General features: G+C 48.3%; 1 protein-coding gene across 7 annotated transcripts in view; it reads left to right on the top strand.

The window, feature by feature from the left end:
- The first annotated feature begins 250 nt into the window (after positions 1-250).
- The window catches only part of hspg2 (heparan sulfate proteoglycan 2), a 536,580-nt gene continuing 511,590 nt past the window's right edge, over positions 251-25,240 (top strand). For all 7 annotated transcript variants that reach the window (XM_080181499.1, XM_080181505.1, XM_080181501.1 and 4 more), the window contains exon 1: positions 251-471. In XM_080181499.1, the coding sequence (XP_080037625.1) occupies positions 403-471 (69 nt within the window). In that variant the 5' untranslated portion in view covers positions 251-402. The remainder of the gene's footprint in view (positions 472-25,240) is intronic.

Genomic DNA, 25,240 nt, shown 5'->3' with positions numbered 1-25,240 from the left:
CTCTGTGTTTCTATACCCTCGATGGCCCTGCCATTTATTGTATCGCCCCCCCTCCACTACCTTAGCTCTTCCAAAATGCACCGTAGGGATTCTATAATGAGAAGTGAAGTCCAGGTTCCTGAGGAAATCCAGTCCGGGTCGTAGTTGGGTGGGGGGGGGGTGGGAGGGAGGCGAGTGGATCCATTCCTGGGAAATCCAGGCAGGGTTTTGGTTTTTGAGTGGAGCTGGGAGGGAGGGAGGGGAGCAGCGGCTGGAGAAGTTGCAGCAAAAGTTTTACAGCAAGGAGCAGGAGACGGGACAGCTCCACTTTGCATTCGCTTTCCATTCTCCCGGCGGCCGAGCAGCGGGAAGTTTCTGTCAGGAGTTTGGGGGAGAGAGAGAGAGAGACAAGGCTGGAGAGAAATGGGCCGGAGAAAAGTTTCACTCCTCCACTGGCGTCTCCTCATCCAAATCCTCTTCCTCTCCTTCTGTGTGAGTACAACATCCCCACTCCCTTTTCCTTTTTGAGTTCTTGCATTTCCCCCCCCCACACCACCCCCTCGGTGGGTTTTAAAGTCAGTTTTTCGGGGCGAACTTTCCGAAAGTTTAAAAAAAAAATCAAAAGTTGCCAAAAAAAAACTTTTCTGAAGAAAACAAGAAGTTGTGGGAAGTTTGCAGCCCAGGGTGGGGGTCATTGTAAAGGTGCGGAATGTTGAGTTTGCACCCATCCTTGAGTATTTATTTGTGTAAAAGTTGCCCCCAGTAAGCGGCTAAAGGCTAATTTTATCCGGTCTGGAACTCTTGCTATGCTTCCAACTCTATTCATAGAGTTTCTTCTAAATCAGTCCCAGCCCCTCACATTTTTTTTTGCATAAATACGACGTTGGACGTCTTGTTTGTGAAGGTGATTGCATTTTCAACTCAAACGCTGCACCATAACAGAGTGAGGGGGCAGTGTAAATAATTGATTTCTCAATGGAGAGTTTGGTTTGGAGATTGTGCTCAGATTGTTGCAAGATTTATGATGCTCATTCACTCAAGGGGGCCCTCTGACACTCCGAGTTAGTGGTTCTTCCTCGGCAGATCACAGACCAGGTATCACCTTTGCACCCCTCTTAGCTCCAGCTCTATCTGTCCAGTTGGATGCCTTTTGAAATAACCCCCCGCCCCCCCCCCCCCCCCCCCCACCGCAACTCACTTCTTTGGGAGATGGGGTCCCCCGCAGCTCAAGAAAGTTTTTAAAGTTTATTCATGCTTAATTATTAGTGTCACAAATAAGGCTTACATTGACACTGCAATGAAGTTACTCTAAAGCTCCCCTAGTCGCCACGCTCCGGTGCCTGTTCGGGTACACCGAGGGAGAATTTAGCATGGCCAGCGCATCTAACCAGCACGTTTTTTTTTTGGACTGTGGGAGGAAACCGGAGCACCCGGAGGAAGCCCACGCAGACATGGGGAGAACGTGCTGACTCCATACAGATAGTGACCCAAGCTGGGAATCGAACCTGGATCTGTGAGGCAGCAGTGCTAATCACTGTGCTGCCTAGATCTTAGTGGGAAGAGGTGGACAGAAACTCTGAGGCTCTTTCTGAATCTCTCTCACTTTTATCTGGTTTAGCTCCCCTGGCTGCGTTGTAACGGCAGACTTTAATCATTTTTGCCACCCTCCCGGATGCGTGGCTAGACCAAATACAAGACTGTTCACAAGACCTGGGACCTGCGATCAGTCACATCTTAGAAAGGTGCAGGCAGATAATCTCAGTACAGTTGTTCTGCCTGCTGTGAGTCAGAGCTTTGTGAAAGTGTGTCTAAAACTTGGGCTGTAATGGTGTGAACCTTGCTAAATCTGTACTTGGCAAAGCTGCAGCTCTGTCACACCACCTCTTTATTACACAACGTGTGCTTTAAAGGCCCTTTAAAAGTGAACCGAACGTAGAGTTTGAAACCAGTCTACACGTTCCAGCTTAACTCTCCCCAAGTAGCTGTGTCGGTACGTGCGATCAGCCCCCCAGCTCCGGAGGGGTTTGCGGGTTTGAACCCTGCTCTTGGCTCTCTGTCGGTGGAGTGAGGGGGTTGGGCGGGGGGGGGGTCCCTGTTTGGTTTCTGTGTCCCCGGGACGTGAATGGTGACGGGGTGTGAGAGGGTGAGCAGTGACGATGGATCTGTGATCCTGGATGCAATCCAGTGCCTCCTGCTGGAAACTGGGTGAGCCTTGATGGACTTGAGGCTGCTGTCACAGCCCAGCTGGGGCCATGGTGGGGGCAGGATACTGACAGCAGTGGATGGCGATGACACATCCCCTCCCTCCCACCCTCCCACCCATTCCTCTCTACGTTGGCTTCATTGAGAAGGAGGTTCAGGCGAGATCGGCAATGAATGAGTGTCTGAAATGTGGCCAGTTTCCTGCTTCTGTTAATGTTGGTAGTGGCCGTCCTGGTGTCTATATTCACAGTCGTTCTCCGGCTGTGTTGGAGTGGGATGGTGTCTCCAGCACTTTGTTTTAGTTTGGGAGGTTGTTGATGGTACGTGTAGGGTATGAGGTATAGTTCAAATCTGATTTCTTGCCTTCAACAGTCAACCAGCCCTGGCTGCAATTACAGGCAGATTGTTTCGCACCGTTACTCCCTGGGCCCTTCTGCTACGATCAGTATGGCTCACCCTACTCCATCTGCTCTCCAGCACTATGGAGCTCTCTGCGTAATATGTCACTGCCCCTTCACCAACTGAAGGCAGTCAGAACATCTCCCAGATTGGCGATTTAACCAACTCTCCCCTCACCCGCACTCCTTCCCCACCCCCCCACACACCACCTATGTCGCTGCTCCTTGATGTCATTGTCCAGAGGCTTTGGATCAGGTTTGACTGACACGCTGACCCATGCTGAACATTAAAACATCACCCTCACCACCTCTCTGAGCCTCTTGACAGCCCTTGTGCTGAATTAATCGCCTACCACCAAGTTCTGATACATCAAAACTTCCACCTTTTGAAACATGGCTTCCCTCTGGAATACTGCAAACCTTCCAGCCGACCTCAATACAAAGATTGTTGCCATGTTGGACCTAACTCCTCTGATGTCCACCTTGAAATCCCCTCACAATTCAACTTTGTATCCAGTGCCACATTAAGCCCCTGTTGTACAACACGCATGGGGTGACACAGTGGTTAGTACTGCTGCCTCACAGTGCAATTCCCAGCTTGGATCGTTGTCTGTGTGGAGTTTGCACGTTCTCCCCATGTCTGCATGGGTTTCCTCCAGGTGCTCCGGTTCCCTCCCACAGTCCAAAGATGTGCAGGTTAGGCCATGCTAAATTCTCCCTCAGTGTACCCGAACAGGCACCGGAGTGTGGCGACGAGGGGAGTTTCACAGTAGCTTCATTGCAGTGTTACTGTAAGTTTATTTGTGACTAATAAATAAACTTTAACTCATTTCTCCTACTTGCTTGCTGTCCCCTAATGCATTTAAATTAAAATCCTTATTCTCACCTAGAAATCTCTCCTTGGCCTTGTCCCCTCCTATTGTGGTCTTCTGATTGCACCATTCCTCTGTCTCTCTGTCCCTCTGTTTGACCCATTATTTATGCAGGCATCTTATTCTATGGTCTTGCCTTTCTAAACCTCTCCACTTGAAAGGAAACAGCGGTGTCCTGGAGTTTGATCTTCGATTGCTGGAGACTCCTGGAGAGTTGGCAACCTTAACCATGTTATACCTGGTAATCTAGTGGTTTCTGAGTCACCTGCTCTATTCACCTGAGTGTAGTCTCTACCAGACAGAATAACTTACCTTCGTGTGTCAGTGTTCATGCGGTAAAACATGTCAAGGTGTTTCACAGGAGCAACATTGACACCAAAGAACGACCATGAACGTTAGGTTCGGGTACCAAAAGCTTGATTAAAGAGGTTTTGTCACAAGCAGTACCTAAAAGGTGGAGAAAGAGGTGGCAAAGTATAGGGAGAGACTTACAGCTGAAGGCACAACTATCAGTGGTAGAGTTATTAAAATCCAGGATGCTGAAGAGGCCAGAATTGGAGGAGTGAGGGTTGGAGATAAGTTACAGAGAAAGGGAGGGATGGAAATGAGAAGGGATCTGAAAACGAGGGTGAAAACTTTAAAAAATGGGCGCAGTCAGCCAGGAGGCACGAGAGGTCAGTGATCCCCGGGGTGATGGATAAGCAGGACTTTAAATGGATAAAATGGGCGGCACAGTGGGTTAGCACTGCTGCTTCACAGCTCCAGGGTCCTGGGTTCGATTCCCGGCTCGGGTCACTGTCTGTGTGGAGTTTGCACATTCTCCCCGTGCCTGCGTGGGTTTCCTCCGGGTGCTCCGCTTCCCTCCCACAGTCCAAAGATGTGCGGGTTAGGTTGATTGGCCGTGCTAAGAAATTGTCCCCTAGTATCCAGGGATGTGTAGGTTAGAGGGATTAGTGGGTATAATATATAGGGATATGGGGGTAGGGCCTGGGTGGGATTGTGTTCGGTGCAGACTCGATGGGCCGAAGGGCCTCTTCCTGCACTGTAGGGTTCTATGATCTATGACTTGGTGTGAGTTGTGGTACCGCTGGTCAGAGATCTGTAAGAATGTCCTCTGACTGAGATAGGGGAACAAACAGTGTAAATGGTTAATCACAGTGACTGACAGAATATCGGTCTTTTGGTGGCCATCCAAAGAGCAGACTGTCCTGATTTGAGACGATATGGTACTGAGAGACAAAGAGGGTATGGAAAAATAGCAAGAAAGATGAAAATCAGAATACCAAATAACTGCGACTCGTGCGCATGTAAGTTCAGTCCAAGAATCACAGAAATGTCATTATCTTTAACTTGCATCATGGGGAATGCATTGTTCCTTTCAGAAACCAAGTGCCTGAGGTGCTGGCCTGGTTTAATTGCTCTGCCTTGTCTGGTGTTCTGCTTTACAGAATGCACGTGTTCAAGATTTGACTCTTGGTCTGTACTGGCTTCTGACTTCAGCTGGCTTCTGTTGTGCTGGCTTGTACCCTAGGCTGTGGTGGAGGGGTGGCGGGGGGGGGGGGGGCAGTGTGTGGGGAAGGAGTTTGGCAGTGGTCGAAGCTATTGGAAAGTGTGTGCGCGGGGGTGTGAGGCAAGGACAGCAGTAACTCCCATTTGAATGGTCTCTTGGCTGAGGTACTGAAGAGACCAGAACCGCAGCACGTCCATCTTCAGGAGAGATGGCGGCAGCTGTTAACCCAGCCAAGTCTTAGAAAGCATCTTGTCGGGCCTTTGACACTGTGCTTACAGCAAGTCCTTTGCTGTAACGTTCCGTGGAAGCAGTATTTTAGAAAAGCTAATTTTCCAGCACAAAGCTGCCCTTGTAGTGGTGGGCCAGTTAGTTCATGTGCCTTTTGGCACGTCGAGAACTGGAGTGTGCCATTCAGCCCCCTAGAGCCCGTTTCACAGTTCAGTTAAACTGTAGCTGACCTGCTGTCTCACTCGGGACATCTGACTATCCAGCGTGTACGCTTGTGACAGGGGCAAAAGTTTTAATTCTGGAGAGTCAGGCTATCGCCAGATGTTTTTTCTTCCACGCTCAACAATAAAATCCACTGGCATTGGCAAGCTCTCACCCCAACAGAACTGGGATGGGACCATTTTGCAGAGAGTCTGGGCTCTAGGGTGCTAAATGAAGGCATTGGAGATTATAGGATCGCACTTGATTTCTTCCGAAAACTGAAATATGGTTTAGGGCACAAAGAGTCTGGATTAGAATCATAGAACCCTACAGTGCAGACGGAGGCCCTTCAGCCCATCAAGTCTGCACTGACCACAAACCCACCCGGGCCCTACCCCCATATCCCTCTAACCTAAGCATCTCAGGACACTAAGGGGCAATTTTTTAGCATGGCCAATCAACCTAACCCGCAGGTTTTTGGACTGTGGGAGAAAAACGGAGCACCCGGAGGAAACCCACGCAGACATGAGGAGAATGTGCAAACTTCACACAGACAGTGACCCGAGCCGGGAATCGAACCCAGGACCCAGGAGCTGTGAAGCAACAGTGCTAACCACTGTGCTACCATGCCGCCCAATTAATAGAAAATTCTTGCAACATTGGTCATACCTCCACATGTAAAGTATGTCTGTATTTGCCTCCAATTCCGATAGAATTCAGACTGGAAAGGAACCAGCCCACAGACTGAAAAGCTATTCATTCTGGATGGAGAAGTGAAAGTCTTTAGATGTTTACCTTGTTCAATGGAAAAGATTCACGAGCGTGATTGCAGGGATGAGCAAGTTTGCAGAAGTTGGGATTGTTTTCTTTGGAGAAAGGAAGGCTTTGAGTATGTTGGATAGAGATGTTCAAATTCTTGCGGGATCTGGACAGAGTGGATAGGGAGAAACGTTTCTCACTGGTGGAAGGGTTGAGAACGAGATTTATTTATTAGTGTTGCAAGTATGCTTACATTAACACTGCAGTGAAGTTATTGTGAAAATCTCCTTGAGGTTTATGGTAATTGGTAAAAGAGCATAAGACATAAAAAAATTAGGCCACTCGGCCCATCGAGTCTGTTCCACCATTCAACCGTGGCTGATATTTTTCTCATCCCCATTCTCTTGCCTTTTCCATATAACCCCTGATCTCCTTATTAATCAAGAACCTATCGATCTTTGTCTTAAATACACTCAGTGACCTGGCCTCTACAGCCTTCTGCAGCAAAGAGTTCCACAGATTCACCACTCTTTGGCTGAAGAAATTCCCCCTCATCTCTGTTTTAAAGGATTGTCTCTTTAGCCTGAGGTTGAGCCCTTTGGTTCTAGTTTTCCTACTACTGGAACCATCCTCTCCACTCTATCCGGGCCTCGCAGTATCCTGTAAGTTTCAATAAGATCCCCCCTCGTCTTTCTAAACTCCAATGAGTACAGACTCAAAGTACTCAACTGTTCCTCATACGGTAAGCTCTTCATTCCAGGGATCATTCTTGTGGACTTCCTGCAGACTCTTGCCAAGCCAGCACATCCTTCCTTAGATATGGGGCTCAAAACTCTTCACAGTATTCCACATGGGGTGTGACCAGAGCCTTTTACAGCCTCAGAAGTACATCCCTGCACTTGTATTCTAGCCTTCTCGACATGAATGCTAACATTGCATTTGCCTTCCTAACTGCCGACTGAACCTGCACATTAACCTCAAGAGAATCTTGATTTCCTAAGCATTTCCCCATTTAGAAAATAGCCTATGCCTCCATTCCTCCTTCCAAAGTGCATAACCTCGCATTTTTCTGCATTGTATTCCATCTGCCACATCTTTGCCCACTCTCCTAACCTGTCCAAGTCCATCTGCAGCTCCCTTGCTTCCTCCATACTACCTGTCCCTCTGGAAGCAATGGGACGTGGGCCAGAATTTTCCAGCTGTTCCCACTGGTGGAATTTTCCCCGTCTCATCCCGCCCATGAGAAAACTTCGCGTTCAGCGAGCGGTCAAAATCTAGAATGCACCATTTACGACTGGTGAGGCAGGTTCAGTGAAGGCGGTCAAGAGAATTGGATTAGTATCTTCTAAAGATGGGTGTGCAGGGATGTAGGGAGAAAGCAGGACACCAGGTACATTGCTCATTCAGAGAACCAGCACGGGTATGATGGGGGAGTGGCCTCTTTCTGTGCTGTGCCGTTTCTGTGAATAGGTGCCAGCTGTGGCGTGCCCAGGATCCTGAGCGCTTTGTGCTCTGGCCATTCTGATAGTAACAGTGGGGAAACATTAGTGAGTTTGGCAACTGAATCTGTGTGGACTGCCAGCAGGTATGGTTGGCACAAGAGGGTTGATCAGTCTGTAAGATGGTTCCCTGCACAGTTGCCTCAAAGAGGTATTCAAATGTTGTTTGGCACGGGGGCTTATTTTAGTCACGCTTTGCAACAGGAGGTGAAACCTTCAAGTTTTGCCGTGAAGCTATCATAGGGAGATTGTTGTGTTCCAGCAAGGATTCAGAGGCTAGGAGAGAGCTTGTGTCCCTGGTCTCCTGTCTGTGGTTGATCTGGGTTTTATGTGAGGGAGTGAAAAGTGGTGATTGCATCTTTAACACTTGACAAACTCAGCATTGCTCAAAGCAGTCTGAGGCAGTTCAGATATTAGATTATCGGAAGTGGGTAAACGGCTTTATTATTGCTATCGAGAGCGGATCAGTAATTCGCTGCTTTGAGGGTAAGCTTTTGAAGAATTAACAGCTCGAATGTTTATATTGAAGGTAAACTACCCAAACGGCAAACAGGCTGCCAACGCTTCAGAAACATTCTCATTGGCACCATGACCTTTCGAGTGAGCTTCCTGTGGGACTGTGCCCTGCGCCAGCTGCTGCTGTCAAGACTCTGGGAGACGTGGGGAATGTTGTATTCCGAGTGCCTGATTGACTGGTTTGACAACAGAGATAGATCTTGTGTTAGTCCACGTAGGGGGTGGGGAGGGGGTAGGTGAGGCCACAATCAAATCAACTGTGATCTTATTGAGAACAGGTTCGAGGGGCCGAATAGCCTGCTCTTAATTTGTATGTCTATATTGCCTTGCATTCAGTTGGGAATCGATGCCTGATTTGCAGAATCTTGGAGTATCAGTGGAAGCCATTCAGCCCATCGTAGAGTCATGGACGTTTACAGCATGGAAACGGGCCCTTTGGCCCAACTTGTCCATGCCATCCTTTGTTTTTTAAACCCCTAAGCTAATCCCAATTGCCTGCATTTGGCCCATATCCCTCTATACCCATCTTATCCATGTAACTGTGAATGCTTTTTAAAAGACAAAATTGCACCTGCCTCTACTGCTACCTCTGGCAACTTGTTCCAGACACTCACCACCCTCTGTGGAAAAAATTGCCCCTCTGGACACTTTTGTATCTCTCCCCTCTTGGCTTAAACCTAGTTTTTGATCCCCTTACCTTTGGGAAAAGATATCGACTATCTAGCTGATGTGTGCCCCTCATTATTTTACGGACTATGTTTCCACCATTCTTTCAGGGAGCACATCCCAGATTATAACAAGTCTGTGCGCACCCCTGCACCCCCGTCACATTAAATCCAATGCGCTTCCAGTGCACAGACGAGGTGGATTTAAATGTTTTATTGTCTCCAGGAATGAAATGCTGGTAATCTTGGGTTTTAAATCTTCTAACTGCAGGTAAACGTTGGAAGCTAATTATAAGCGCAGCCTTTACGAATGATTTTAAAGATTATTATATGCTTCGGATTTGAGTTTACTCCAGGTCTGCGTTTAGCTAATTGTTCCTTGTTTGTGACTGTGTCTTTTCTTTCCCTGTTTGATTAAAGTAAAATGATCATAACGCTAAAAATAACACCAGTCAATTGCAATTACAATTTTTATTTTCCCCCTCTGATTGAGTAAAACCACTCCACCCTTGAGCGCGTACAGACAGACACACACACACAGCTATTGGAATCCTTAAATTTTACCCTTTTTTGGGCATGGAAAAATAGTTGAGTGTTTTGCTCCATGTTGCCATGGCATCAGCCCCCCCGTCCCCCCAGTCCCCCCGTCCCCCCGTCCCCAACACTACGAGGGTACAAACAGCACTCTTGCCCTTGGCTGTGCGGTGCAAAGCCAGGCCGTGTGTCCCCAGGCATTCCACAGCTCTGAGATCAGAGGAAGGATAGGGTTTGCCTGAAAGGAAAGCTGCGATGCCTAAAGAAACGCGATAGGCCAGGGCTAGGGAAGCTGAATTCAAGAATTCTGTCACCTGGCCAGGCGCGTTCAAACTTCATTGAAGCCTGCGTGCCGTGATTATTGTCTGGGGTGGTGGGAGAACTTACAGACATCAGGACAGGTTGTTAGTCTGCCCTGTGGCTGCAGTGAAGTTGGAATGTACAATTGTACGGAAGTTTTTTCTTCCCCTCCCAATTAAGCTTAGCCAGAGAGGATTGAATAGTTTATGTTGGATTTCATATGAAGTTGACTGAAATTATGAATTAATGCTGGAATTTAGAGACAGGAAGAGCCAGTCCGTGGCATGGAATTTGTTTTACTCTTTAGTTGCTAACACTGCTGCCTCTCAGCGCCAGGGACCCGGGGTCAGTCCCTGGCTTGGGTCACTGTCTGTGCGGAGTCTGCATGTTCTCCCCGTGTTTGCGTGGGTTTCGTCCAGATGCTCCGGTTTCCTCCCATAGCCTGAAAGATGTGCCGGCATTGGCCGTGCTAAATTACCTCTCGGTGTACCCGAACAGGCGCCGGTGTGTGGCGCGACTGGAGGGTTTTCACAATAACTTCATTACAGTGTTATTGTAAGCCTACTTGTGACGTTAATAAATAAACTTAAACTAATTGTCCTTGCGAAGATGATGGTGAGCCGCTTTCTTGAACCTCGAGTCCATGTGGACAGCCCAGGGCGCTGTTAGGGAGGAAACTAAGGAACGATAATAACAGGATCGTGATGGGGAACCTGTCTCTGTGTCAGGCACAGCATTGGTATCTGCCCCACACTCCCAACACTGCACTCTTTCAACACTGTAATAAACTCCAACACAGCTACACTCCCTCAACACTGTAGTAAATTCCAGCACTGTAATGAACTCGCGCCCTGCCCCTCGCCACTGTAATGAACTCCGGTGCTGTCCTCACATCTTGACATTGTAATGATGTACAACCTAAAATCTGACCACAAGCCTTTGACTCCCAGAGGGAGGAGGGCTGCCAACTGGGACAAGCTGCCACTTGTAATGAGGAGGTCCCACTCGGAACTGTTTACGATACGGAGATTGCTGAGAGCAAGATTTTTTTTTAACAGGGGCTTTTGTTTCCAGTTTGTGTGTTCGTGTCCTTGGGGATTCCAGCAACTGATACGCTTCGCGTAGAGGGCTTCAGTATACACTTACGTAGCAGCTAATCATAAGAATTGCGCAGATTGGTGAAATATGTGGAAACCTTGAACATAAATTCAATATTGGGCATGGAAAGAAACTAATTTTTATGCAAATCTCAGTGAAGGTTGCTGGGACTAACTTAATTCCTTTTGTTATCAATAACTCTTTTTGAGTGCAAGTTTGACCTGTCTGGGCAAGCTGGTTTCAGTGTATTAAGAATCCTTATTACACAAAAAAATGATGGGTGACACAGTGGTTAGCACTGCTGTCTCACAGTGTCTTCCTGTGTGCACCTCAGTCCAACACTGACATTTCCACATTATGTCTCACAGCGCCGGGGACCCGGGTTCCATATCCGTCTTGGGTTACTGTCTGTGCGGAGACTGCATGTTCTCCCCATGTCTGCGTGGGTTTCCTCCGGGTGTTCCGGTTTACATAAGAACATAAGAAATAGGAGCAGGAGTAGGCCATCTGGCCCTTCGAGCCTGCCCCGCCATTCAAAAAGATCATGGCTGATCTGTCGTGGCTCAGTTCCACATTCCCGCCCTCTCCCCATAACCCTTAATCCCCTCTCTTATCAAAAACCCATCAACCCGCGTCTTAAAAATATTTAGCGAGGCAGCCTCCACCACCTCAACGGGCAGAGAATTCCAGGGATTCACCACCCTTTGAGTGAAGAAGTTCCTCCTCAACTCCGTTCTAAACCGCCCCCCCTTTATCTTGAGGCTGTGCCCCCTAGTCCTACTGTCCTTTCTGAGCGGGAAGAGCGTCTCCACCTCTATCCTATCCATCCCATTCATCATCTTATACGTCTCAATGAGATCTCCCCTCATTCTTCTAAACTCTAACGAGTACAAGCCTAGTTTATTCAGCCTCTCCTCATAGCTCAACCCCCTCAACTCCAGCATCAGCCTAGTAAACCTCCTCTGCACTCCCTCCAAGGCCAAAATATCCTTGCGTAAGTACGGCGCCCAAAACTGCACACAGTACTCCAGCTGCGGTCTCACCAATGCCCTATACAGCTGCAGCAAGACCTCCCTACTTTTATATTCAATCCCCCTCGCTATGAAGGCCAGCATCCCATTCGCCTTCCTGACCACCTGCTGTACCTGCAAGCTGGGTTTTTGTGACTCATGCACAAGGATCCCGAGGTCCCTCTGCACCGTCGCCTGCTGCAGTTTTTCTCCACGTAAGTAATAATCCTTCCTACCATTATTCCTACCAAAGTGGACCACCTCGCACTTGCCAACATTAAATTCCATTTGCCATTTCCTGGCCCATTCGCCCAGCCTATCTAGATCCTTCTGCAGATTCTCCACACCCTCTGCGCAATTTGCCGTTCCACCAATCTTGGTGTCATCAGCAAATTTCGACACCATACACTCGGTTCCCTCCTCCAGATCATCTATATAAATGGTAAATAGCTGAGGCCCCAGCACCGACCCCTGGGGCACTCCACTAGTCACCAACCGCCAATCCGAATAGCACCCATTGACCCCCACTCTCTGCCTCCTATTTGACAACCAGTCCTCTATCCACGTTAACACCCTACCCCCAACTCCATGCCCCCTGACCTTCCCCGTTTCCTCCCACAGTCTGAAAGACATGCTGGTTAGGTGCATTGGCCATGCTAAATTCTCCCTCCGAGCAGGCACCAGAGTGTGGCGACTAGGGGATTTCATAGTAACTTAATTGCAGCGTTAATGTAAGCCTACTTGTGACGCTAATAAATAAGCTTTTAAACTTTAAAAAGGAAAAATTTTTAACACAACTAATCTCTGTAGTAATGTGTTCTACATTCTCCCCAGTCACGTGAAATAAGATAACACAAAGGATATGGGACGAGTGCAGGAAAACGGGATTAATGTGCTTCTGGTGGTAGTGCAGTTTGATGGGCTGAATGGTCTTTTTTTGTTGCATGCCCCTATGATTGTGTAAAGAAATGCCACATAAATTCTTGATTTGTTTGTGCTGGTGGTTTGTTTATTATTCTCAACTCTCCACTGACTGGGGCGGCACGGTGGCACAGTGGTTAGCGTTGCAGTCTTACAGCGCCAGGGACCTGGGTTCGCTTCTGGTCTTGGGTCACTGTCTCCGTGGAGTTTGCACATTCTCTCTGTGTCTGCGTGGATTTCCTTCGGGTGCTCCGGTTTCCTCCCACTGTCCAGAGGTGTGCGGCTTAAGTGGATTGGCCATGCTAAATGGCCCCTTAGTGTCAGGGCATTAGCAAGATGGGGTTATGGGAATAGGGCCTGGGTGGGATTGTGGTCAGTGCAGACTCAATGGGCCGAATGGCCTCCTTCTGCACTGTTGGGATTCTATGATTCTGACTGGAAACAGTTTTAGTATTTAAGTACACTGTTGCCAGAATGGAGAGGTGTTAGTGTTCCCAGTTTCTCTGAGCTGGGTTTTCCCATCATTATTCCAATCAGTGGGCCAAATGGCCTCGTTCTGCATTGTAACAATTCTGTGATTGTGATTAGATTGTCTTCCTCTCCTGCAATTTTTTTTTACTCTTTCGTGGAACGTGGGTGTCGCTGGTTAGACCAACTGTCCATTCCTAATGGCTGTGAGACCATGATGATTGGGGGCCACCATGAAATGCCGCAGCTCTTGTGGTGTAGGTACACCCACACTTCTGTTGGGAAGTGAGTTCCAGGATTTTGACCCAGTGACACTAAAGGAAAGGTGATATATTTCCAAGTCAGAGTGGTGAGTGACCCAGAGAGGAACTCTCAGGTGGTGATGTTCCAATGTGTCTGCAACTCTTCTAGATGGTAGGGATTTGGAAACAGTTGTCTAACGAGCCTTGGAAAGTTGACTCAGTGCATCTTGAAGGTGGTCCACACTGCTGCCACTGATCATTGATGAAACAGCTGTAGATGGTTGTGCCTCTGAGGAACTCCTAAAGTGATGTCCTGGGACTGAGATAATTGCCTTCCAACAATTAAAGCAATCTTCTTTTCTGCTAGGTATGTCTCCAATCGCTGGAGAGTTTACCCCGGATTTCCATTTTGCCACAGCTCCTTGATGCCATACTCAGTCAAATGCCTTTTATCTCTTGTCTTGAGTTCAGCTCTTACGTCCATGTTTGAACGAAGGCTGTAATGAGGTCAGGAGCTGAGCGACTGGCTGGTCCCAGATTGATGTGGGTATGCCGGCGTTGGACTGGCGTAAACACAGTAAAAAGTCTGACAACACCAGGTTTTAGTCCAACCTATTTATTTGATAATATACTCTCAAGCTTTCGGGTTAGCCCCTTCGTCAGGTGAATGGAGAGTTCTGGCCAGAACTCTCCATTCACCTGACGAAGGGGCTAACCCGAAAGCTTGCGAGTATATTATCAAATAAATAGGTTGGACTAAAACCTGGTGTTGTCAGACTTTTTACTGTGGTCCCAGATTATCAGCGAACAGGTTGTTGCTGAGTAAATGCTGCTTGTTGATGAACCCTTCCATCACTTCACTGATGAATGTTGGTAGATTGACTTGGTGGTAAATGACCCTGTTGGATTTGTTCAGCTTTTTGTGGACAGGTCATATCTGGGTAGGTTTTCACATTGCTGGGTAGATGCCAGTGTTGTCACCGTACTGGAACAGCTTGGCTAAGGGGTGTGGCAAGCTCTAGTGCACAAGTCCTCAATTGTTGTCAGAATATTTTCAGGGACCACAGTTTTTTGCAGCATCCAGTGCTGCAAAACCATTTTTCAACGTCACTTGCAGTGAGTTGAATTGGCTGAACACTGGAATCTGTGATACTGAGGACCTCCAGCCAAGGCTGAGGTGTATCACCCCCTTGACACTACTGGCTGAAGATAGTTGTGAATGATTCAGCCTTATGTCCAACAAGTGGCATACACGCGGTGGGTCGTGCGAGGGCTGCTCTTGGATGTTTCGAGAGTGGCCTTGTACTTCACGTCGTTAGTGTACGCTTAAACTGGACCAGCTGATGGGCAACACGACAGCTCAGTGACTATCACTGTTCGCTGTGCAGATACGTGGATTTGGGCCAGTGCCTGTGGGAGTTTGCACATTCTCCCCGTGCTTGCGTGGGTTTTCTCCGGGTGCTCCGGTTTCCTCCCACACCCCAAAAAACGTGCTCTTAGGCTGATTGGTGTGAACAAATTGTCCCTAAATTAGTCTCCCCTCAATCTGGTTATGGTTCTTTTATTGTGGAGTCCAGTAGGCGTAGACAAAGGTCATAGGTAGAAGGGGGCACTCACAATGTTAAAACGGTGGCGCGGGCTCATTGGGCCGAAGGGTCTGTTTCCCGTGCTGTGTTGTTCTTTGTTCTATCTTTTGCACTGATGTGCTGTGCTCCTTCTTCATTGAGGATGGGGACATTTGTAAAGCCTCCTCCTCCGCCCATCACCTTTCACGGCTGGATGTGGCAGGACTGCAGAGCTTAGATCTGATCTGTTGGTTTTGGGATCACTTAATTCTGCCTAACACTTGCGACTTTCTCTGTTTGACCTGCACGTAGCCCTGTGTTTTAGTTTCACCAGGTTGACACCAAATTTTTAGGTATGTCTGGTGTTGCTCCTAGCCTGCTCTCCTGCAGTCTTTGATAAACGTGATGTGGAGATGCCGGCGTTGGATTGGGGTAAATGCATTAAGAAGTCTCACAGCACCAGGTTAAAGTCCAACTGGTTTATTTGGTAGTAAACGCCACTAGCTTTTGGAACAGGCCAGGTGAGTGGAGAGTTCTCCATGTTCTGAAAGCTTGTGGCGTTTACGATCAAATAAACCTGTTGGACTTTAACCTGGTGTTGTGAGACTCCTTACTCTCTTTGATAAACCAAGGGTTAATTTCCTGGGTTGATAGTAAGGTAGAGTGTGGGATTTCTTGGGCCATGAGATTACAGATTGTGGTTGAATACGATTCTTCTGCTGATGCCACAGTGCTTTGTGGATGCTTAGTTTTGAATTGCTCGATCTGTTTTAAGTCCATCTCATTTAACATGGTGATAGTGCCACACTACACGATGAAGGTTATCCTCATTGTGAAGATGGGACTTGGCCTCTGAACGTGATGGTCATTTCTAACATTACTGTCATGGGCAGATGCATCTGTAGCAGGCAAATTGGTGGGGATGAGGTCACGTATGTTTTTCCCCCTTGTTGCTCCCCTCACCACCTACCACAGTCCAGTAGCGATGTCCCTTAGGATTTGGCCAGCTCGGTCTCTGGTGGTGCTAGGAGGCTACTCTTGATGATGGACATTGAGGTCCTCACCCAGTGTGCATTCTGTGCCTTTGCCACCCTCAGTGCTCCCTGCAAGTGGTGTTCAACCTTACAGTGTTCCTTTCTTCGAGATGGGTTTTTTGTTGCGATGGTTTCATGGGGTCACTGTTCCCAAGACTAACTTTTTAATTCTACCAGCTGCCATTGTGGGATTGGAACCCTGGTCTCAGAGCAGAGCCTGGCTTGCTAGTGTGGTGACATGTAGCACTACGCAGCCACCACCAAAATCGTTCCCAAACCCTGAGACAGTTCGCTGCACAGGGTGAACACCTGTGTGCTTTCAGCCAGACCAGCTGTGTTTTTGATCTCTGCCGAGAGTGAGTGAGTGCGGCGGAAACGGCAGCAGCACAGACACTGGTTTACGTTTCTTTATTGCTGGTGGAATTGAAGTGCTCTCAGCTGCAGAACAATCATTCCCGAGCAATTTATTTGATTGTATAATGACAGTTTGTGGTTTCGCTGTTTATTGTGTTGCGAGACTCATCTCGATGGTTGAGCTATGTTGCAATATGACTCAGGGCAGCACTGTCTGCTGATGTTGGAACCAATGGAGAGTGAGAGAGAGTGGAGGAAGAAAGATCCCTTCACCTTGTCTGTGAGAATTTAGTCATGCTTTTAAATCTTGTAAGTTTTTTTTTAAAACTTGTAACTTTTTGAAACCACTTAGAGGTGGAAATGAGATTGTCACCCTCGCTTTAGTAGGACTATTGGCAATGTCTTGCTTCTTTGGTTCTCTTCAGTCCTCCCTCAGTCCACATTGGTGTTATCCCCTCATCTGATTTTTCTTCTTCTTCTGCTGTTTTTAGCCTCAATTTATCCTTCTGTTTTTGCCAGGGCAAGGTCTTCTTTTCCAATGTCTGTACTTGGTTATCTTTCTCTCTCTCTCTCTGTCTCTATGCTCAGCAACACTTTGGATTCCAGAACTCTTGATCAAACCCACTCATTTGTCCTTCTGTCCACCCAGAATTGACATGGCAATGCAGGATGTTTAAAATTTGGATCGTTCCCCCAGGTGCTGTCTGTAGATTGGATATGACAACGATTTCCATTTCTACAGTGACTTTTGCTTCCTCAGGACGCCTCGAACCACTTCACAGCCAGGTATCGTGTGGGGAAACGCGGCAGCCAATTCACACACAGCAAGCTCCCGTAAATAGTGATGAGATCATGACCAGGTGATCTCTCTGTGTGATCTGGGTTGAGTGACAGGAGAGAAATCCTTTGTTCTTCTTCAGAGATGCCCTGTCATCCTTTTAACGCCCGCTCACGAGGGAAGGCAGAGCCTCTGCTTAACTTCCTCTCCAAAAAGCATTTCCTCGGCACTGCATTGGAGTGCCCATATGGGTGGCGTACTCACGTCTCCGGAGTGGCATTTGAACTCATTACCTGCCAACAAAGGCGACCGCTGAACTGGTGCTGCTGTGTGTAGGATCGGAGGAGGATCTCTTGATGGCTGAAAGGGGCCACTCTCCTCCTTACTCCCTTGACTGAAATCTTCAGAGAGCACAGTTAGATACCAGCATTTCGCCAGTGTGTACCGCTCAGATCTGTTATACTTGCTGAGTGAGCTTCCCGCAGGGTTTATATTTCATTTGAAAAGTGGGGTAGGGGGAGAAGGAGGATCTGCAGGATGTAATAAGAAAATCATAGAATCCCGACAGTACAGATGGAGGCCATTCAGCCCATTGAATCTGTACTGACAACAGTCCCGCCCAGGCCTTATCCCTTTAACCCCACATATTACCCTGCAAGTCCCGCTGACATTATGGGACAATTTAGCATGGCCAATCAACCTGACCCCCACATCTTTGGACTGTAGGAGGAAACTGGATCACCCATAGGAAACCCACGCAGACACGGGGAGAGTGTGCAAACTCCACACAGACAGTGACTCGAGGCCAGAATTGAATCTGGGTCCCAGGCGCTGTGAGGCAGCAGTGCTAACCGCTGTGCCACCGTGCTGCAATCATAATCGGAAGAAGGTGGATTCTAAATTTGATGTACTCTGGCTACAGTTTGAGAAAACCATTTTATAATGGGTAGTTAGATATGTTGGGATAAGAGGGACCATCACAGACCAGCCAGAAATACAAAGAAACTGATGTGAACATTTGTTGTGAAGACATTTCTTAATTCCTTTAATGAGGTTGACATAGAGCGTTGTGGATTGAGGTGCGTGGGTTGCATGTCAACTGGTTGGTTTGTGCGAGCAAAGACAGAAATGATGACTTCAAAGAACTCAAAAGCAAAGCTTCTAAGATCTGCAGATTATGCATGAGAACATTGGGATTAAGAGACATTGATTTTTAAAAATTACGACCAAAATATATTAAAAAAACTGCCGCAGGAGGCATTTCAAAGTCCCACAGATGTAACGATTAAAGTTCCATCATTATGTCTGTCTGTTGATTATGAGATGGTTCTGGTAAATGTTGGAGCGAAACATTCTTAAATTAACTATGAAATTAAATCTTTGGATCAGCGGCAGCAAATGTGGTGAGCGTTGACTGCTGAGAGTTTGGAAGGGAACCGCGGATTTGGAAATGTAACATGTGGCTTGCTGTGGATCAGTGATCACTTTCTCCCCTTGAGTCAGACTCTCGCTTAAGTATTGAATCTAGACTGATGCATTAGCGCAGTGCTGATGGAAAGCTACACTGTCAGAGGCTTGTCTCCTTGGGTAGATGTAAAAGCACTTGTTTGAACAAGAGAGTTTTCCCCACTATTCTGTCCCTAACTGAGCCCAGCTCAGTTGACTGGACAGCTGGTTAGTGATGGTTGGTGGACAGCTGGTTAGTGATGGTTGGTGGACAGCTGGTTAGTGACACCGACAGCACAGGTTCCATCCCCGTGCCGGCTGAAGAGAGCCATAAAGACCCACCTTCTCAACTTTGCCCCTAACCTGAGGTGTGGTAACGCTTGGTTTAAATCACCACCAGAGAACTCTCTCTCCTCCCCACCAGCCCCCCTCAAAGGAAGAGCAGCCTATGGTCAACTGAGACTATGGTGACTTTACCTTTTACTTTTTACATGTTGGGTGGGATTTCAGCCCCCTCCACAAGGCGTGTATTGTGGTGTAGGCAGCCCACCATTGGCTGGTGGTGGTACCTTCCTCTCCTACCACTGTCAACAGGGCTTTCCGTTGTTTGCAGCATCCTTCGCTGGGGAATCCACAGCGAGGAGCTGTCGTCGTCAGGACTGGAGGTTGGGGCGGAAAATTCTGCCGTGGGTTTGTTGCATCAATTGGCTGCTGTGTTAGGATAATGTTGTAGGCTCGGGTTTCCTGGTTTTTCCCCTTTGTGCTCCTTCTCAAGGCACTGAAGTCTTCATATAACAGTTTATTTCACTGTTGAGAAAGCATCGGCTGTTGGCCCTGCTTCTGAGCATCTACTGGAACAGGTGTTGACTTGCCCTGGTTAACTGGCCTTCTTTTAATGTAAGATTTTTTTTTGGGTAAGTATTTATGTACAATCTATTTTCAGCGGAGAGGCTGGGAATTTTATCTCCCGTCAGTATCTACCTCCCAGTCACCTTTGGTGGTGGAGCTTGAGAAGATCCAAGGTTCAAGTGATGTTGCTCTCAAACGTAAAAATGCCAACCCACAATACATTAACCGATTGCACGGGGGGGTTGTGGTGTCCGACGTGGTTAAATCATTCAGAGCGCAAAGTTGAGAAACCACGAAAAACCCACTGTGGCCACGCTCCAGGTTTTTGCAGTACTCAGCGCTCAGTAATCCAGTGTGCACAAGATCACGGGTCTTGCACAACAGCTTGCTCGCCTACGCTTAATCCTCGACTCTGCATTTGCCCAGTGACTCCACCGAGGTCAGTGTGTGACGTAACCTTGCTCTGCATCAGCGCCGTGACTGCAGTGAGGACCTCGGCGTTGATTCGTAGCGTGGGATGATGCATTTCCATAAAAACCCGCGATGACCCATACTCTGGGCACAAGCGCTCTTGGTTCTGTGAAAGCACAGTGGCTTTTTGTTTGTGTGAGGGGTGGCGCTGAGTTCACGGAACATTAAAGGCAGCAGTTCAGGTTGATTAGGCTGTTTGAAAATTCCTATGGTTTGAATCATGAGATATAGGATACAAAGCTTAGAAGTATTGAGATGTTAAAGGCTTTTAAAGTTATGGAAGGGTAGATAACAGCAGATTGTAGCTGATGCACTTTGCTCTTGAATTCCATATCAGGGATTTAGGACAGACATAAGAGAGTTTTTATTGGGATGTGGATATTGTTGGCTAGGCCAACATTTTTGCCCATTGCTCTAGGGAAGGTGGTGGTGAGCTGCTGCCTTGCCCTGTTGCAATCCATGTGTTGTAGAAACTGCGTGAGAAGTCTCACAACACCAGTTTATCCAACAGGCTTATTTGGTAGTAAATGCCACTATCTTTCGGAGCGCTGTTCCTTCATCAGGCGAAGACCTCACTGACGAAGGAGCAGTGCTCCAAAAGCTAGTGGCGTTTCCTACCAAATAAACCTGTCAGGCTTTCAATTGGGTGTTGTGAGACTTCTTACTGTGTTTACCCCAGTCCAACGCCGGCAGCTCCACATCATGACTATTGTAGAAACTCCCACAGTGCTGTTAGGGAGGGAGTTCCAGGATTTTGATCTAGTGAAGGAACATTGATATCGTTTCAAGTCAGAACAGTGCGCAACGTGGAAGGGATCTTGCATGTGGTGATGTTCCCATCCATCTGCTGCCCTTGTCCTTCTAGGTGGAGAAGGTCGCGGATTTGGAAGGCTTCTTTAAGGAGCCTTAATGAGTTCAAAGTGGCAAATGGGGCATCAGTCACACAGACTGATTTGTCCTGGATGGTGTTGAGCTTCTTGGATCACGAGCTCTTGGATCGTGCTCTTTAATGAACAAAAAGATCCCATTTCAAGGATAGCATTGCAAGAGTGACTACACTTTGAAACTATTTCATTGGCTGTGAAGTGGTCCTGAGATTGTGAGAGGTGCTACGCAACGGCAAATCTTTCTTTCTATCTGACTCCAGAGCCAGGCTGACCTTAGTGGTGCACATATCAGATGAGGTGATCCCTGAAATGCCAGCAATGTCTTCGCCATGGAAATAACTTCCTTCCATCAGTCAGTGATTGGTCTTTAAGCGACACAGAACTAGTCGGAACAAAATTAGCTGCAACAGCTGGTCTCAATGCCGACGGCCAGCTCTGAATAACTAACCACTATAGTACTTGACCAGACAGACTAAACACACCAGCAGGAGGAAGGCAGAGCAGCTCTCTGTCTCACCATCAATAGTTTCAACTGGACAATGAAGCACCTTCCACTTTTCTGCATGTTTTCCTTGGAGTTTTGTCATTTATCAGTTTGTGAATATAGAGAACAGGGCGTCGTGAGTTTGTGTTGAGGCGTGGCTAAAAGACTTTTTTGGAAAGTTCCAGGTGCAAAAGGTGCCCAGTAGCACATCACAGTGGGGCAGGTGGGGGGTAAGGGGGGAGTGAGGGGTTGGGTGTGAGAGGTGGGGAATGAGGGGCGCGAGGGTGAAGGTGGGGGGGGGGGTGGCGGGTGAGGGTGGAGGGGGGTGAGGGGCGGGGGGGGGTACAGGTGGGGGGAGAGGGGCGGGGGATGCAGGTGGAGGGGGGAAGAGGGTCAGGGGTACAGGTGAAGGGGAAGTGGGACGGGAGGGTAAGGGTTGGGGGGCGGGGAGAGGGGCAGGGGTAAGGGTGAGGGGGAAGAGGGGTGTGGGGGTACGGGAGAGGGGCGGGAGGGTACGGGTTGCGGGGGGGGAGAGGGGCGGGAGGGTACGGGTTGGGGGGGGAGAGGGGCGGGAGGGTACGGGTTGGGGGGGGGAGAGGGGCGGGAGGGTACGGGTTGCGGGGGGGAGAGGGGCGGGAGGGTACGGGTGGCAGGGGAGAGGTTCGGACGGGTACGGGTGGGGGAGCAGGCAGGTGGGGGAGGGGTGGGAGGGTACGGATGGGGGGCAGGAGGGTGTGGGTGGGGGTGAAGGGCGGGCGGGTATGGGTGGGGGAGAGGGGGTGTATGTTTGGAGTACAATTGCCCAGAGGCCAGAAATTTGAGCCGGCATCATCTCTTGAGTACAAGAAGAACATTTATTTATTGTCGCAAGTAAGGCTTACATTAACACCGCAGTGAAATTATTGTGAAAATCCTCTTGTTGCCACACTCTGGCACCTGTTTGGGTACCCAAAGGGAGAATTTAACGTGGCCAATGCACCTAACCCGCACTTCTTTCAGACTGTGGGAGAAAACTGGAGGAAATCTATGCAGACACGTGGAGAATGTGCAAACTCCACGCGGACAGCGACCCAAGTCAGGAATTGAACCCTTGTGCCTGGCGCTGTGAGGCAGCAGCGTGAACCATGTTTAATTTGCCATGGGGGTTGACTCAGCGTTGGGCTGTAGTGTAGCGGAGGTGAGATTCATCTTTCAACCTTCCATTGGATGTGACGTTGAGGGGGTGAGATGGGACTGACCACTTCCACAAGTATCCAGCCCACCAGTGTTCCAGCTTGAGGCTGGAGTGCAAGCCATCCTCTCAGTCTTAGCTGAGTTATCATGTGTGTCGGAATAAGAGAAGGTGAAGAGAATCAAGTTGAACAGTAGCTCTCTGGCATGGGGAATTTGATAGAGAATTTCACAGTTGACAGCCATAAAAATGAGAACCAGTATTGTCAGTGGGTTGTAGTTGAAATCTTGGGTGTGCGTTGTTTTTGTACTGTGACTGCTTGAACTGAAACATCCCGAGAGCCCAGTTACTGGTTTGACCTTTCCAGGATACAGTTGTGTGTCTGCTGTGTGCTAAACACAATGCTTGTCCACTGTTCAGTTAGGTGCTAGCTAACCTATTTGTCATCTACATTTACCAGCCACTGCTCCGTATCTCGTAACTAACACGGTGGATTTTTATTAGGCAAGGATGTTTAGCGTTACAAAACCAAGGTGAGTGGATGGCTTATATAGAGATCACCTGCCATCTGATTGAGTGGCGGAGCGTGCTGGAGGGAATGAACGACCTAATTCGGCCCGTGTAATGCTCGTGACTGAGGTAATGGGGAGGATTGCCGGTGTCTGGACCACACGCAGTCAGAGGCAGCGCGTTGCGAGAGGAATAACCAAACCTGCAAGGGAAAAATAATTGAAGTATTTACGTACAAGAGGGAGAGGAATTATTTGAATAAAGTTTGGAAAAGACTTGAGAAGGAGGAAAGTGCAGATAAGGAGTTGCTGGCGATGTACAACACATTACAGTCTTCCAGACTTAACATTGAGTTCAACAACTTCAGACTGTGAACTCTCTCTCCCCCCATCTTCACCCCATTTTTTTATTTCTATCATTTTATATTCATGTTTCCATCCCCTTTCTTATCCCACTTTCCATTTTTTTTTGTCCCTTAACACCATCTCCTCTCCTTCCCGCCCGACCCTGCCCCACCCCACCCCACCCCACCCCACCCCACCCCCCTGGAGCCATCTGTTATCTGTTTCAGATTGTCCTTTGACATGCTGCTTACCTTTGTTCTGCCATTGACACATTCTGATCTTGGGGTGGCACAGTGGTTAGCCCTGCTGCCTCACAGTGCCAGGGACCTGGGTTTGGTTCCCGGCTTGGGTCACTGACTGTGTGGAGTTTGCACGTTCTCCCCCCCCACCCCCCGTGTCTGCTTGGATTCCCTCCGGTTTTCTCCCTCGGTCCAAAGACGTGTGAATTAGGTGGATTGGCCGTGCTGAATGCGCGGATTTGCAGGATGGGATGGGAGGTGACGGTGGCCTGGAGAAGATGCTCTGTCGGAGAGTCGGTGCGGACCTGATGACCCGAATGTCGTCCTCCTGTACTATAGGGATTCCATGGATTGTCACCTCTTCAGTTTGAGTTTGCTCCCTGCGTCCAAGCAAGACCAGGTGGTCAGTTCTGACCATGTCAACCCAAAAGTTCCGAGTTTCCTCACGTGTCTCCTCGCCTTTTTGTTGGTGAGGTTTAGCTGGAGATCTTCGCAAGATCTTAAAAGATGAAAAACCCAACCATCGCAACTGCGTCCTTCACGGTCCACCCTTTTCCCTCTGTCACTCTTCCTTGTGGTACAAGGAAGTAATTCTGTTAATTGATTCGATTTACCCGACGTATTGTCCAGCTAGAGTATGCGTGGGTCATTAAGCATTAGTGCGGAATCTCACTGCCCCAAAGTACACGTCCAGCTGAACTTCACCACTATAAAGTAAGAAAGGTGAATTTGCTCCTTCCATGTAGTGCGGTTGAAGGGGCAGTTGTGCTTTTCTAGTTGCGAGCAGCTTTGCTGTTTAACGTTTAATTTGTACGCAAGCGAAGGATGCACGTTCTGCCTGGATCCGTCAGCATCCAGAGAGAATGTCCAGTGGGCAAGAAACACATTGTGACTATCGCAGAACTGTGGAAAAATGCACGGGTCGTTGAGGTTTCCTTCTCTGTGTGTGACGGGCCAACAACAATAACTCCCTTGCTGTATTAATAATTGGCACGTCAGACTTTTCCATTTAATGGGCCTGTCTTCACCTTGAAGCTTGCAGCTCATATTTCTGTTTGCGGATGCAGGAACAGGCTGTGCAAATAAATTCCCTGATTAAAAAAGATGCATGCCTTTCCGCCACCCGCGGATTGACTGGTGATTAATTTCTCAGTTGTTTTGTCTGGCTGTTGTCTGGCTGGGGAAAGTTAGCGGTATGTTTGCCTCCCATAACTGACCTCCTCTATTTCTCACTCTCCACTCTGATTTCCACAGGTCAGTTGGAATCACCGAAAAGGCAAATGGCCCCAGTCTAAATCACGGTGGGGTCCCTGGGCTGCCCACACTCTCTCTAAATAGGTTGGCAAACATAAAAAGGAAAGACTTGCCTTTGCGTAGCGCTTTTTACGATCTCCCCCCCCCGCCCTCCCAAACATCTTGACGGACTTTACGATCAATGAGTTGCTTTTTGAAGTGTAGTTGTTGTCGTCATGTAGGAAACTATGCGCACAGCAAGCTCCCATAAACAGCAGTGTGATAATGGCCAAGATAGTGTGTGTTTGTGACGGTGATTTGAGGGATAATTATTATTTTTTTTTCGATGTTTCCACCCTGAATGCAGCTCCACAAACACTTGGGCAAAGCTGTTATTGAATTAACTTCAATGGACTGGACACTATGTTCAGATGACCAAAAAAAATCCCCCCCCCCCCCCCCCCCCCAACCCC

This window comes from Carcharhinus amblyrhynchos, unplaced genomic scaffold (assembly GCF_965287045.1).
Source record: "Carcharhinus amblyrhynchos unplaced genomic scaffold, sCarAmb.v2.hapA scaffold_41, whole genome shotgun sequence".
In the NCBI taxonomy this organism is placed as follows: domain Eukaryota; kingdom Metazoa; phylum Chordata; class Chondrichthyes; order Carcharhiniformes; family Carcharhinidae; genus Carcharhinus; species Carcharhinus amblyrhynchos.
Note: the sequence above shows the minus strand (reverse complement) of the source record. Positions and strands in the feature narration are given on the sequence as shown.